The 13606-nt window shown below is 41.1% G+C and overlaps 2 protein-coding genes across 3 annotated transcripts; one reads left to right on the top strand and one right to left on the bottom strand.

The window, feature by feature from the left end:
• Window positions 1-4121: 4121 nt before the first annotated feature.
• Window positions 4122-8375, top strand: baalcb (BAALC binder of MAP3K1 and KLF4 b). The gene is made up of 5 exons (XM_062468172.1): window positions 4122-4351; window positions 4771-4837; window positions 4988-5253; window positions 6505-6704; window positions 7152-8375. Exons 3-5 carry the CDS (start codon window positions 5070-5072, stop codon window positions 7326-7328), a joined length of 561 nt encoding a protein of 186 aa, XP_062324156.1. The 5' UTR covers window positions 4122-4351; window positions 4771-4837; window positions 4988-5069; the 3' UTR covers window positions 7329-8375.
• Window positions 8376-8828: 453 nt separating this feature from the next.
• Window positions 8829-11707, bottom strand: nme6 (NME/NM23 nucleoside diphosphate kinase 6). Of its 2 annotated transcripts, none has more exons than XM_062468174.1 (6): window positions 11484-11707; window positions 11243-11337; window positions 10604-10706; window positions 10288-10327; window positions 9245-9405; window positions 8829-8985 (listed from the first exon to the last, which is right to left on the bottom strand). In XM_062468174.1, exons 2-6 carry the CDS (start codon window positions 11333-11335, stop codon window positions 8834-8836), a joined length of 549 nt encoding a protein of 182 aa, XP_062324158.1. In that variant the 5' UTR covers window positions 11336-11337; window positions 11484-11707; the 3' UTR covers window positions 8829-8833. The 2 variants fall into 2 exon arrangements, with proteins under 2 accessions (XP_062324158.1, XP_062324157.1); XM_062468173.1 differs by having other exon boundaries at window positions 11569-11707.
• Between the last annotated feature and the right edge of the window lie 1899 nt (window positions 11708-13606).

Below are 13606 nucleotides of genomic sequence, written 5' to 3'. Positions count from 1 at the left end.
CCTTCTAAAGCATATTATGGCACATGCTGCGTTCTTTGATAGGATTATATAGTTTAGAAGAATATCGGTTCAAAAAATGAAGTGCAGAATCGTTTAGGCCTACAGACTTACTAGACTGAAAAAGGCAAGGGTGGGAGTTGCTGATTTTTAAGGTCAGGAACTTGCTCGTATGAACGGGGCATTATACTTTTACCATGGTATTACTACGGTATTCAGCTCTTTAGGTTAAACATGATTTATAATGCCCGACCCGACCTGTTGCTTTCAATGTTATCAGCATTTTTCGTCCGCACACCCCACCCCGCAACTTAACAATGTATTTTTTTCAAGATGTAAGCTAGTCCTATGGATATATCGCTCGATTTTGAAACATGCAGCCTTGGCTTCAGCTTAAAGGCATAGGTAGCTACTAAGTGAAAAGTTGCATAATCACACTTTTATGTTAGCATTGGCTATAGCCTATATTCTATATTAGGCCTATATACTTTTTTGAACAATACCGTCAGACACCTCGAACACTGTTTTTTGGTGGGATTTTGGTGATAGCACTTTGCAATAATGAAAGACATCACATTAGCGCAGATGTTGATGTAAGAGCGAGAACGCTGGACCGGTGCTAGGAGTGGGAACAAGTGTCAGCGTGCGCAAAGCGCGTCACGCTGCCAAGAAAACGTGATTGATGCGGCTTAGCCTTGACCCTTGGCAGTGCCCAATTCAGCCAAAGCTCTCGTTGCTTTGGCAACGGAGGAAATGTTCGCGATTTGCGGATGGATTTGGGGTAGCAAAGATAAGAGGCAATCCAATTCCAGGGTCCTCCACACCTAGTGTGACTCTGGTAAGATTTTCTTGTAGGCCTAATTGAGAGATCGGATAAGAAACTAGATAATAACTAGAATGTTGATAAGGAAATAGAATAAGGAACTAGAACATTGCTTCAGTCCACCTAGTGTCCAGTGGGAATAATTGAGAGGTGTGATTTGATAGGCTACCCATACTCTAAAACATATTTATTTACTTACATGCAGGTGCCTGTTAGTAAAAGTATTATTTGCATGGGCTTCTATGGTGTTAGGCCTGAATTTATTTAGAAATAAACTATCCTGCTGATTGCCTGAAGACTATGTAGTGGGAGGGGGTCTTTGAAATAGAGGAAAAAGAGGAACAATAACATTTCTAAGCCTAACTGCACACAGATGATATGAGCCTCTGACTAACTGTGAATAATTATAGCTTTGAGATTAATGTAGCCTCATTCCTTGTAGGTAAGAATTTCCTGACTATCTCTGTTGCATGATAATTTCCCCGAATGGAGGGGAGCTTTTGTCAATCTGTTCGCTTAAGTGTGGTACAGCATTTGAATGCAACAATGCAAATGTTACTTTGAGCAGAGGTTAAAGGTCACTCTGTCTACAGTCATCACATGCAATCTTCTTCATGACTGAATGACTCAGATGTAGAGTTTACACAATCAGTATTCTCATAGAGACATCAAGTCTATCAAGTTTGTGTACAACACTGGCATCATTGAAAAGGTGCTTTCATAAATTGAAACACCATGCCTACAACTGAAATATGTGTTCAGTAGTTATACTGAATTAGTGCATAGTGCCCGTGATGCAGTCGGTGATTAAGATGTCAGTGAAACACACAAATACAGATTACTTGAACTATAGTCATTATTAGGCGCATAGTGCCTAATAATGTGTAGTTGATTTAGTGTTAAGAGTTTGTGCGCATTTACACATTCACTTATGTGAAAAAATTCAAAATGCTGATCCGAACAACGTCAATCGCGGCGTGGCACTGCAGTCCGTTGGATTATAAAAAGGACACTTAAGGACCATTAATTTTGCAGAGTGCCCGATTCTCCAGATAATCGTAGGAGACTAACATGGACACACAAACACACACAAACAGAGATTCCTAGCATTAATAGAGAGATGAATGAATGGATCGACACATGAATGAATAATGATAACCACTAGATGGATGGTGTATCCAGGCAGAGTGTTCTAATCCGTAACTCAGTCTGTCTTTATGAAGCCTCAGTACCATTCTGGCTTCGGCTCACATTCCCTGCATTTGGCTCACTTGTCGCCCCCCAAATACAAACAGTCCCAGAAACACAAAGTTGCCTCTCCTCCTAGCGCTGCCAAAGTCCCCTCTCTCCTCTTCCCCCTAAGCCTCATGGACCAGTGAAGAATGCTTATTATTTGTTATCAAACTTCTCCAGCTACAGTCGTATGCCACAGCTTATGCTTTACATAGACACAATACACATGGCAGTCACACAATGTCAAATGTCTACACACTCTTACTCAAATACACAGCTCTGCTGCTGGCCTTGTGTTCATCAATCGCCTTGGAAATAATGCTTAGCACATACACACATTAAAAGGAGCTCTTACTTATACAGTATAAAGTATAGGTTATAGTTTCTATATTAGTTGGTGCCCATACCTGAGTGAAACCTCAGATACACACAAACATACACACACATACACACACACACAATCATGTGTTGCTTAGAGACTGCAAAGGCATTTGCACCAGTCCCTGTGTGGGTCATTTTGCTCCATGAATCGCCAGTGTAACGTGCAGACAGGTCTGTCGATGTCCAGTCCGATAGCGTGTGAACTGCCTGTCGGCAGGGCACACAAATCAACAGAAATCAGGTCTTGCACTGACTGGGCAGTGATGAGAACTAGGATTCATTAAGGTGGTGACAGAGAGTTAAGTGAGGGCTGGAGCTGTGTGACTCAGGGTAATTAGATTCAGTGTAGCTAAATCCTTAATCACAAGTCTGGGATTTTAGATATAGGTTACATGTTTCTAATACAATAGTAAGAATGTCAATATTGGTGTTTTGACTGTCCAAACATGTATACTTTGCTAGATCTTGTACTGATCCTGGTATGTCATGTGTGGTTATTTGTTAGATTGTCAGAGCATTCTGTGACAGGTATGAGGATGTAACTGCCCCATTAGCACAATCTGTTTACGTAAGATTCAGTAGTTTTGTTGTAACATCCCAAATTATTTCCGATTTAAAGAAAAATAAATGTGAGCAACTGCAATATTAGTGTGACGTACTCAGGTGCCAAACAACTCTTTATTTATTTACATTTCCACATTCAAATAAACAAAATACATACTTTTATGTACAGCTTCTCAAGTTAATTATGGAAATCCCCAACCCATGCTGACTCTATAGTATTCACACTGCTGTGATGTATGGCCTCTTCACTGCCAAGTCAGAAATAAAGCAATTAATTATGGAAATGCAGTTGGCCTACTGAGGGAGTAGCAACTACTATTGAATGTTACCCTATCTGTCTTAACTGTTTCATTTTAAGATATTACTTTAGACTTACACATCTACTCTTCCCTTTAACAAAAATATTGTTAATTCTATCCACAGTTTGAATGTATAAGGTGATTTCTTTGATTTTTTGATTATCATTTGATTAGGTACTTTTTGGTATGGTATGTTGTTGTCAGATTGTAATGTTTGTAAATATTTCAGAGCACATCTAATGATAGGCCCAAAGATTAACTCATTATATATGTGATATACGGGATTGAACATAGCAAATTCATATTTAAACCAAACTGCCACCTGTTTCTCGAACCGAACACCCACCAGAAACACAACTTAATCGTTACTGCCCCCTTGTGGACATTAAGGTAGGCCTACACTATCTCGGCTTTCGTATTTTTCTACGTGTAATTCCTCTCCTAGCCTAATCTTTTTATGCCTACTACGTGTAAAAGAATGCACGTATGCCTATTTATGAAATTAAAGCTTTACATATTACGAAAACATCTAGGTCTAGCGTATTCATGACAACTGACAACCTTTTGAATTAAGCAAATAAACTTACAATAAATTAGTCTAATATTGAAATAAATCTAATAAAATGTGATCTGTGATTGGATATATGTGAAATGTGATAAATAGAGGCCATTAACAAATTATAAATAATGTTTTAATTACGTTTTTCTTCAAAAGTCGAGAAAGCTGAGCAATCTCAGCACGTGGTGCACATCATAAACCCGATTAACTCTTATCATGTGCAGATAGGTGCGTCAGAGGTGTTTAGAGCCGGTTTAGAGCAACCACGCTATGTTTATGTCTTTATAGTAGGCTAATGCATCGCCAACAGGGTGCTGTAATAAAACCAGATGGCATAAGAATAGGCCACCTACAGACCAAACACAATCACATGGACAGGCACGCACGCACGCACGCGTACTGAGTGGAGGAGTGTCATTTTTTACATCAAATTATACTAGCTAGCGCATCTTTAGAATCACGGATCCATAGATGTGAGGCGGATTTACATCAATAGTAAGTAGGCCTTATGCTACCATTTATTGGCCAGAAAATGTAGTGTTTATTGCGCCAAATCAATGAGTTCTGCTTCGCATTATCTATATCCCGTGTATGCGATACGTTCATTAGATCAGTGCTTCACGTTTGTTTTTGTTTTTCTATAGCCGGTGAAAATGAGTGCGATGAGTCCGTTCGATACATAATCTTTTTCTATGTAGCATATAATTAATGACTTTATTTTTGTTCTTGTGTTGGGAGAAAATGTGGCACACATTTTTTTAAATCAGTTAAGATTGCCACTCTCTGATTTTAGTCAAGAAATAAACATGGCAGAAATGAGCATATATGACACTGTGATACCATTTGAGTTTATCAATGTCACTCAATAGGGAGAGCTTATTCCAAGGGTTAAATTTTTTTTGGTTTGTTTACAGGTCATATCATTTAGGAAGTCTGCCAATGACTGTGATGTCAAAAGACCAATGGGGAGTGAGAGTGCAGGTGACTGGTTAGATCAGCCTCCAAGTCTGTCCAATTCAATCCATAGTCGCATCATTGAAACTCACCAGAAACAAAGACACTATCTGAATGAGGAACAACAATGTACAAACTTCAACCAATAAATACTGTTGAACCTCATTGTCATTTTAGCTTCAGGAAGAAAACACTGGACACCTGACTGGTCCTAACCTTACCCGGGGTGGGATCTAACAGGTTCTCTCAGTAGAGAACCATGGGTTGTGGTGGCAGCAGAACAGATGCTTTGGAGCCACGGTACCTGGAGAGCTGGACCAAGGAGACAGAGTCAACATGGCTACCAAGCACCGACACAGACATCCCCCTGTCGTCCATACACAGCATCCCGTCAGAGAACTCCTCCGAGATGGGCTTCATTTCTGAAAAAAGCGACACCCCTGGTAGTAGACATCTTTAAAAGATCTGGCTTGTGTTCACATCCACCAAGCTGTATTCTTACATTCAGTCCAATTTCCTTTCTTCTGTCTTCCTTTCTTCTTCTGTTGTTTGAAGGGAGTCAAATCGGAATTAGGCTAAATTAAAGTCTTCTTGTCAACCTCTTAACGATTTGATATGCCAGACGTGTTATTCCCAATGCTTGTGTTCTCCTTGATTCTCTAAAGAAGTGTCATGAATGTTGGATCTATGGAGATGACTCAGTGGGCACAGGGTATGTCAGGGCATTGTTGTTGATATTTGGGTAGTTCACACCTAGCCTGTGACCTTCTGCACAGCTGTTATCTATTCTGTCATCTAAGTACAGTTGCTTTCCTAGATCAGGACGAGTAGGAGAGAAGGTGTCTTCTGACCAGTTCTCAAAGGGGAATATCGCACAGCACAGATTCAAAGATGACCCTTTGGGCTTTACAGACTGAGAATATTTTCCAGTAGTTGTACTCATATTTTATAGAATTATGTTAACGTATAATGTCCGCAGTAATTAAATATCAATTTATTACTCTTCTGCGGGGTAGAAAATACTGTTTTGAGAGCAGAGTATGTCTTTTTTGTTATTTTGATTTTGTTTTTGAATGCAGTCACGCTGTGTTTGGTCATTGTGTTTACGACAAAAGCCATTGCACCAATCAAGTGTTTAATTCAGAGGATTGTACAGTAAGAATTGGTCTTTACAGCCAGATACTCAACAGGGAACACACAGCATTTTACAATGCAAAGGGGGATGGAATCCTATCTAAATTGGCCACAGTTAACAATTCTGTATATCCAGGCACCAGTACTCTTTGATGTGGGAGGATGAACGCTTCAATGGGGGGTGTATCAAAAGCTACCAATTGAATGTTGCCATGAGGCCTCTCTGGTTGCTAAGGAGATGGCTACAGTCTTTAGAGGCTGCCATAGAGCCTTTGGTCCATGTGAGGAGAAATAAGCTGTTCTACTTGCTGAAAATACTAAACCTGTATCAAAGCCGAGTGCCAATTGAAATTTTCAACAGGACGATGCAGAGGGAAATTTAATCACTGGACCAGGTCTTACTAAACCCACACGTTCGTCTTGAAAACAAAGACTCAGAAGTACCAAACATGGTTTTCATCTATTCAACCACTAGTCCTTGAAACTTTATTGCATTACAGAACAAAATAATAGTAGTGTAGGAAGTGCTTTAGACACCACCAACCTCCTTTGTTTTTCAGTTGCAGATTTCTTTGATGATGGCGTGCCTACTCCTGCCCAGGCCTACCTGAAGGTTTGCTCTGCCATGTCTGAGGCCAGCCTTGATAGAGGAAATCCTGACAGTCTGCCTGCAATACTGGCCTCCCAACACCAGGATGTGTCATTACCTTCCACTGGCACAACCGTACAGCGCAGGAGTGTCCTTCGCACAGAAGAAATTGTGAGTTACTCTTTACCGGCCTACAATTACTTTTTAATCTTGCCCTTTCCTTTGTGGATTGATTTGACAAATAGTTTGACACCTTCCTGTCTTTCTGTGTATCTGGACACACTTAGGTCTGACTTGAGCCATTGATCAGCCTGTATCTCACTGGATGTTCTGGAAACAAATAGCATTTAATGAGCCATGTGTCACATGGTTAATGTGTAATGGATCTGCTGACTTAGTGTCTTGCCACGAGTCATCCATTTACTCCTCACACACTCCTCTCTGGCCACCATTCTGGTCACTTGAATGCAGTAGCCTTACACTATGTGCCAATAGTATCTAAGAGATGGGTGAGCTTCAGTCATCTCATCCTTGCCCTCACTCAGCTAGACTCCCTTACGCCTCTTAAAGTCCTAAACTCTTCATTCCTTCCCTCCTCCTCCTCTATTCCACCCAAAGACAAAGTGGCAGGACAACAGAATGTCCACCAAACAGGTCACCATCACGGTGACACAGAGCATTCGTCAAGTCGACAAGAGTGGCAAGATCAAGGAGAAGTCCCTCACTACCTACGAGGTGATGAAGCCTATGGAGGCTCTGAAGGAAGTGACAACAGAGAACACAGAGGTGCACTGAGAGACCTGAGCTAAAGTACCTACAAACTATAACGACCAAAAGCTGTTGAATACCGTGATAAGGACTTTTATGAGTGAAAAACTCAAGGCTTCTTCTGAAAGAGTATATTGTATTTTTTTTAAACAGGACTTCGGACCAACAGTTTCCAAGGCCTTTTGAGCTTTTGAAACTGATATAATAGTTTCACTAGTGAACTAGCTATTCGCCCTTTGTAGGAAGTGTTAAAGTTTGATGTTTTGCAATGTACATGTATTTCTATCTGTGACTGGTCGTGTTTCGTCTTTGCTAATAACAAGTGTTCTTTTAGAGGATCATGTTTACAAGAGGTCTACTTGGCTGGTTAAAGCAATGCAACAAACCTCCAATGTCAGACATGTTCTTTCTTCCCACAAAACAGCGTGAGAAGAAACCTTAACGACAATCCTATTTCAAACAGTACATACTATTTTATCACAGACAAAAACCATTGTTATTCAAGGTTAACACTGTGAAACCGGGAACGGCGTGAAGGACATATATTCATTTATATAGAATTTAGACATTTCCTAAGATGTTCTATCAAACTGCATTCATGAACTTGACAAGCATGTGCACTCTTGTACAACTACAGTACATGTAGTATAGCAGGGTTGGCTGGTTTAGACATGGTTTGTGTCTACATGATGTACAGCGGCTATAACTGGATAACAACCCATTTTATATTTTGTATGAATTGTAATAGGGCACATTGTACACTGTCTTCTTGGCTTACCTTATCCTGTCAGGTGTATCAGAACAGTCTACATTTGTACTGAAAATAAATCATACAGTTTACTACTTAATTCTTAGTTTTTCCTAAATGAAATCACTTCATGGAAGTTGTATGGCATCGTTAAGTTTGCTTATCTAAGTTCTTATCAAAGTAGAACATTATTATTTAAACAAATCTACAGTCAAACATTACACTTTGTTCCGTATAAAACATGTCAAGGGTGAATGTATTATACACACAAGACACACTTTCAGTGGTATTCTTATGGTAATACATATTATGTACTGTAACATAACCATGGGCTTATTTGGAAGAGAAACAAATCTACTTGTGTGTACTTGATAGATTTCATATAAACACAATGAAATAAATAAGCGTTTCCCAAAAAGGCCGCCCACCTGACACTCCAGTGAGACCCAAGCAAAAACATTTTTTCTAAATGGAAGAGTACTAAGGAAATACACATAAACATTAAAATATCAGGTTTGGTTCAGATCTGCTCCAGGATCAGTTACTGCAGTGCTTTTCAGACCTGTTCAGGTCAGGTCTTGCAAATTGGAAAAAATGTGTTTAGCCTCCCCTTATAATCATATTTTTATCTAAAGCAACATATTGGTACTTTAATCCTGTCCGGAAGTCCTTACTACATCCCCATTCAATCGCTTGACGTTCTCCAGGGGATCAAGGCCCAAAGCTTGAGAACCACCGAGTTACTGTGAGTCGAGCAGGGATCGTATGTTGGTGTGATCTGAGCTCAGCGAGGAGCGGGTAGTGTGTGGATGTGTCTCTGCTGGTCGTACTCCATCAGACCCCTCCTGAATGAGGGCTCCTCCTTCTCCATCCACTCCTCCACACGGAACTCTGGGAAGAAGAAGGCGATCTCTCGCTGCGCCGACTCCAACGAATCTGAAGATCAGAAAGGATGGAAAATATGTTGTGTTATTCAACCAGTCCAAGAAACACACAAGTAGAAAATATATTACCAATGAAAGTTCACAGAAAGATGAATACAGGTTAATACAATAATGGCTGCTAAAACATATGAATGACTAATATATAAAATCTAGACAGAGTAATATAAAGTTGGAAACTGTTGGTCCCCACATCAAAATGGATGGGCATGGCAAAGGAATTTGCACCGTCGTGAAAGAGACCGTGTGCACACCTGAGCCGTGACTGGTGTTCCTGGTGTCTGTGAGTCCAAACTGGCCTCTGATTGTGGTCGGAGATGTGAACCGGGCCCGGAACACTCTGGTGGGGCCCATGAGCTCCCTCCAGACAGTGATGGCATCCTCTCTGGCAAGCACGTATGCCCTCATCGGACCACTGTGGGACAGTCACAGAAGAAGAGATTGAGCAGGATAGTAGCACTTAAGAGTACATAGAGCCATCATTACCCTTACTGTTACATTATATCATATTTAACCAATTCAACTCGGTTCATTGGCACTATAGATACAGCAGCTGAAAAACGATTATTCAAAAACCACAAGCCAATGGGCAAGTTATTTATGTCTGTATTCAGACATTGTAAAAGACAGTACACTCTTAACAACAATTCCACTGAGAAAACTGCTTACTTTCAATGAATATCAAACATGTTTAGCCAATGGTTTATGCTAAATAAAACACAGAAAGGCCAACTCCAGGTGTGGCAACATCCCACATCACCGCTCATCCCAGCGATAGGAGCAATGCCTCAAGGCCTAGGTTGCCATGGCAACAGCAGAAAAAACACTGCAGCCGTCTGCTTTCTTACTTTTCAACTATTGTGCGGTCCTCAGTGTTCTGCATCATGCTTGTAGATAGGGTGTGCACCAGTTCCCCCAACCAAGGGCCCTGAGAGTGGATTCTAAATATGGCCATCTGCTGACAATTGAGAGCCCAATGTTCCTGCTTCAAAGCCCAGATAGGGATGATTCAAAGAAACAGGCCCTGAGCTACAAAGCGAGGTGGTGTTTCATGTGTTGGCTCAGTGGGAAGTGTAATAAGTTTCAAACAAACTCTTCCCCCATTTTAATATGAACAGCTGTTTTCCTGTTCACATACTGTATGTAAGTATGTATGTAAGTACAATAGGCGACAGATATATAACACATGCTATAGAGAATACGTGACTGTTTGTTTCTCACTTCAGGATTAGGTATAGACTACTATATCAAGGATAGGTAAAATCAGTGCCACTAAAATTGTGAAATGGAAGCCTACCTTGACATGAACTCAACCAGTCTTTGGTAGAAGAATCTTCCTATGATGCAAAACAAAAATCATCAAAGAAACAATGATAAACCTAATCATGAAGACACACAACTAAAAGTTATTCCGGGTCATTCTTCAATATATATGTAAGGTTACTCACTTGGTCAGTCAAAGACACAGATGTTTTTATTGTTTTGAGAGCCAGATGGTCGAGATAATACACTGGTTAATAGTAGCATGCAGACACATAGCTCCACATAAGGGTAGCTTACTCTGTTCCCTGCATGCTTCACAGATCTTAAGCCCTATACTAGTTTTGCCTAACCTGCATGTTCTTCATAGAACTTCTCAGAATCCTGTCGTCTCCACACCAAGTCTCGACAACGGACGATGACAAAGTTGTTCTCAAGGATTTTCTGGTGGAGGGCCTGTAAGGAAATTGCATGTAATACACTTATTAAATATGTAAACCTATTCATGTTACTATTTTATGTTGTCTCCTATTTCATCAAAACATTTATGTCACTGGTTTTCACCAATTAAATCCTGCATTTGGTGAGCTTGAGCTGTCAATGGACATGGTTTAGGATTTAAATATATTTTTAACAACATGCACATACAGAGTCACAGCCTTTGAGACTTTTATTTCCATGGGAACAGATACCATTGTGGAGAGAAGTTCTACACTCTACAGCATTACCCTAACTGTGATCGATTGAGGATTACATGATTTTTGAACTGTTAGTCAACACCCTGGTAGGTTGATTAATGACCCGTGCTAGATTACTGGCTCTAAATGTATATTGCAACTCCTCTGCCTGTATCCCATTTCACCTTGAGTAATTGACACCATGAACAGCATGTTGATTCATAATCTTCTCAATCAATTCCTAGGCATGGACTTCTACAGGACAATGTAAACATACCATTTATCTCGCCCAGTACTGGTTATTTAGCGACTCACCTCCATAATCACGGGATGCGCAACTGCATCTGGCTTGATGACCGCGAGGGTGAGCTGCAGTGCTTTCGCATAGCGATGTGTGGTTAGTAACATGGCTAGGAAAGAAAAGAGACACATACGCATACAGAATAGTGATTGTTGAGCAAAATTTGACCCCACATTAGCTTACAAGCGAAACAAGATGCAAACGTTGGTTTCACGCCAAGATTGAATTAGGGTATGCAGTCGACCAAAAGCTTACTTTTTCACCCAGAGTCGTATTAATTCGCGTAAATTTCAACATGTATAACATCGTCTTTTCCGATGTTATAGTATGTAATAGCTACCTGTACAAGAATTTGTTGGACAGTTGTTGACCTGGTCCGTCAGTAAATACAGTCCTCGGATCCTTGAAATCTCAATCTAAAGTTCCCCTTGCTAAAAGCGCTTTCAGTGCACAGTGCACACCTTGCACACGAACGTAGGTAAAACAGCCGCATAATCATAAATTCGGAAAGCGAAATATCAAAACAAAAGGTTTTATTTCCCCTTCATGGGAAATGAATGCCTTCATGATATATCGTTGGATCACATTTTTATATGAATTGATTGATACAATTTGCAGCTCATATCCTTGTAAGCACGTTTCGTGGATTCGAGTTGCAATCTACCAAAATCATTATGGACATCCAGGTGGCCCAATCTATCAATTGTACATGAAGTTGATTTATCACCATGGTTACTTTTTCTGTGTTGATAGATAAACATAGCCATGATGACAAGCCCAACATTTCTGTTCCTCTTGTCTTTGTCCCACAGACACCTCTGGGATCTAGGACTCCAGCATACCAGGTTCACACACAACAAAGCAGCTCTCTCCCTAACAAAGCATTGATGGTAAATATCATCCTTGAGAATAGTGGCAAACAGTTTCAATATGTTTATTATCTCACCAAATAATTATTACACTTTCAATCTAAATGTACATACCAAGAGGTTTGGTTGCGAACACACACAGATCCACACAAACATACAATGTTTACGTCATATACTATATGAGTTTATCAAGATCCTTAAGAAGAGGGTTTTAATGCTGGCATGACTGCAATGAAGATGGAATAAAATATGACAGATTTCTGTCTCTGGAATCCTGTCAACGTGAGAGACTCTGAACACCTGGCACATTCCGACACAGGGATGCCACACCCTTGAAACCAGGGTGACATTTAGAAAGAGAAAGAAAGGGAGGGACGCAATGGGAAGGAAAGGGGGATGGGTGTCCCACATAGGTTTGTCCCACCTGCCATCCCCATGTGACCTGGGGTGACGCCTCAGCTGTTTCTTCCACTGAGGGGGAGGAAGGGATGAGGGGGGAAGTGAGGGGGAGGAAAAGGGGACAATGGAAGGTAGATGGGGGGGAGAGGAGAGTTGACGATGAGGAAGTGAGGAAGTGGAGAGGTAGGTGTTGGCGGATCAGGAGGAGGAAGAATAGAGGGGAATCATGGAGGCAAGGGGAGCTGCGGCGTAGACCATGTTTGAAGTAGATGCAGTGGATGACATTGCAAACTAAGGGTGAGACGAAGTGGGATGATGGCGGCCATATAAAGAACTGTATATGGGTCACTTCTAGTTGTTGACCTTTTGGATTTGACCTTAGGTTGATCCAATTCACTTTGTTGTGTATTGAACCAATATAATATGACAGAAATCTGATACTAAAGAGATTAAACAACTGAACAGAAAACATTTCATTCACTCACTCACTCACTGCAGACCCATTGTGATTCCCTCAACCACATGAATGAAGCCTAGAGTCACAGCTACTGCCTGCCTGCCTGTCCTGAGGCATCTAAGCCAGGATCATCATCATCGCTGACTCCTGCATTAAGCATCCTGAGCTGGACAGCAGGCACTGAGACACTGATCCTGCTCCATGTCATGGTCTCTCACACACACACACACAGATTGGCATACACACATATACACACAAATGCATGTATGAGCACACAGCGACACACACACACCACCACGCACCCTCCCCCTTTTCTGGGGGTAGCTGCTGCCTGTCTGTGCTGCTAACTGCTGCTGTTTCTGGCTCTGCTGCAGTTGTCACACCGTTGGATGGGAGTGGGGCAGCTGCACGGCCCCCACCACCACTGAGTCTGTGCCACATTCAACTTGCTCTCTCATGTAAATGTAAAACTGTATGATAAACTTACAATGTTTTCTCTCAAACAGCCATCTTGTTTGTGTATGACCTTATGTTTTGCGTATCAATCTAAGAAGTCTTGCAGGGGGGTCATGGGGAAATGTGAGTTGTGTAACATGAGGTGGGTTACTGCTTGAGAATAGTGTGCTAAGTGCTTGGAGGGTCCCAGTACATAC

This window comes from Osmerus eperlanus, chromosome 8 (assembly GCF_963692335.1).
Source record: "Osmerus eperlanus chromosome 8, fOsmEpe2.1, whole genome shotgun sequence".
NCBI classification, from domain to species: Eukaryota; Metazoa; Chordata; class Actinopteri; order Osmeriformes; family Osmeridae; genus Osmerus; species Osmerus eperlanus.
This window is presented reverse-complemented; position numbering and strand designations above follow the sequence as displayed.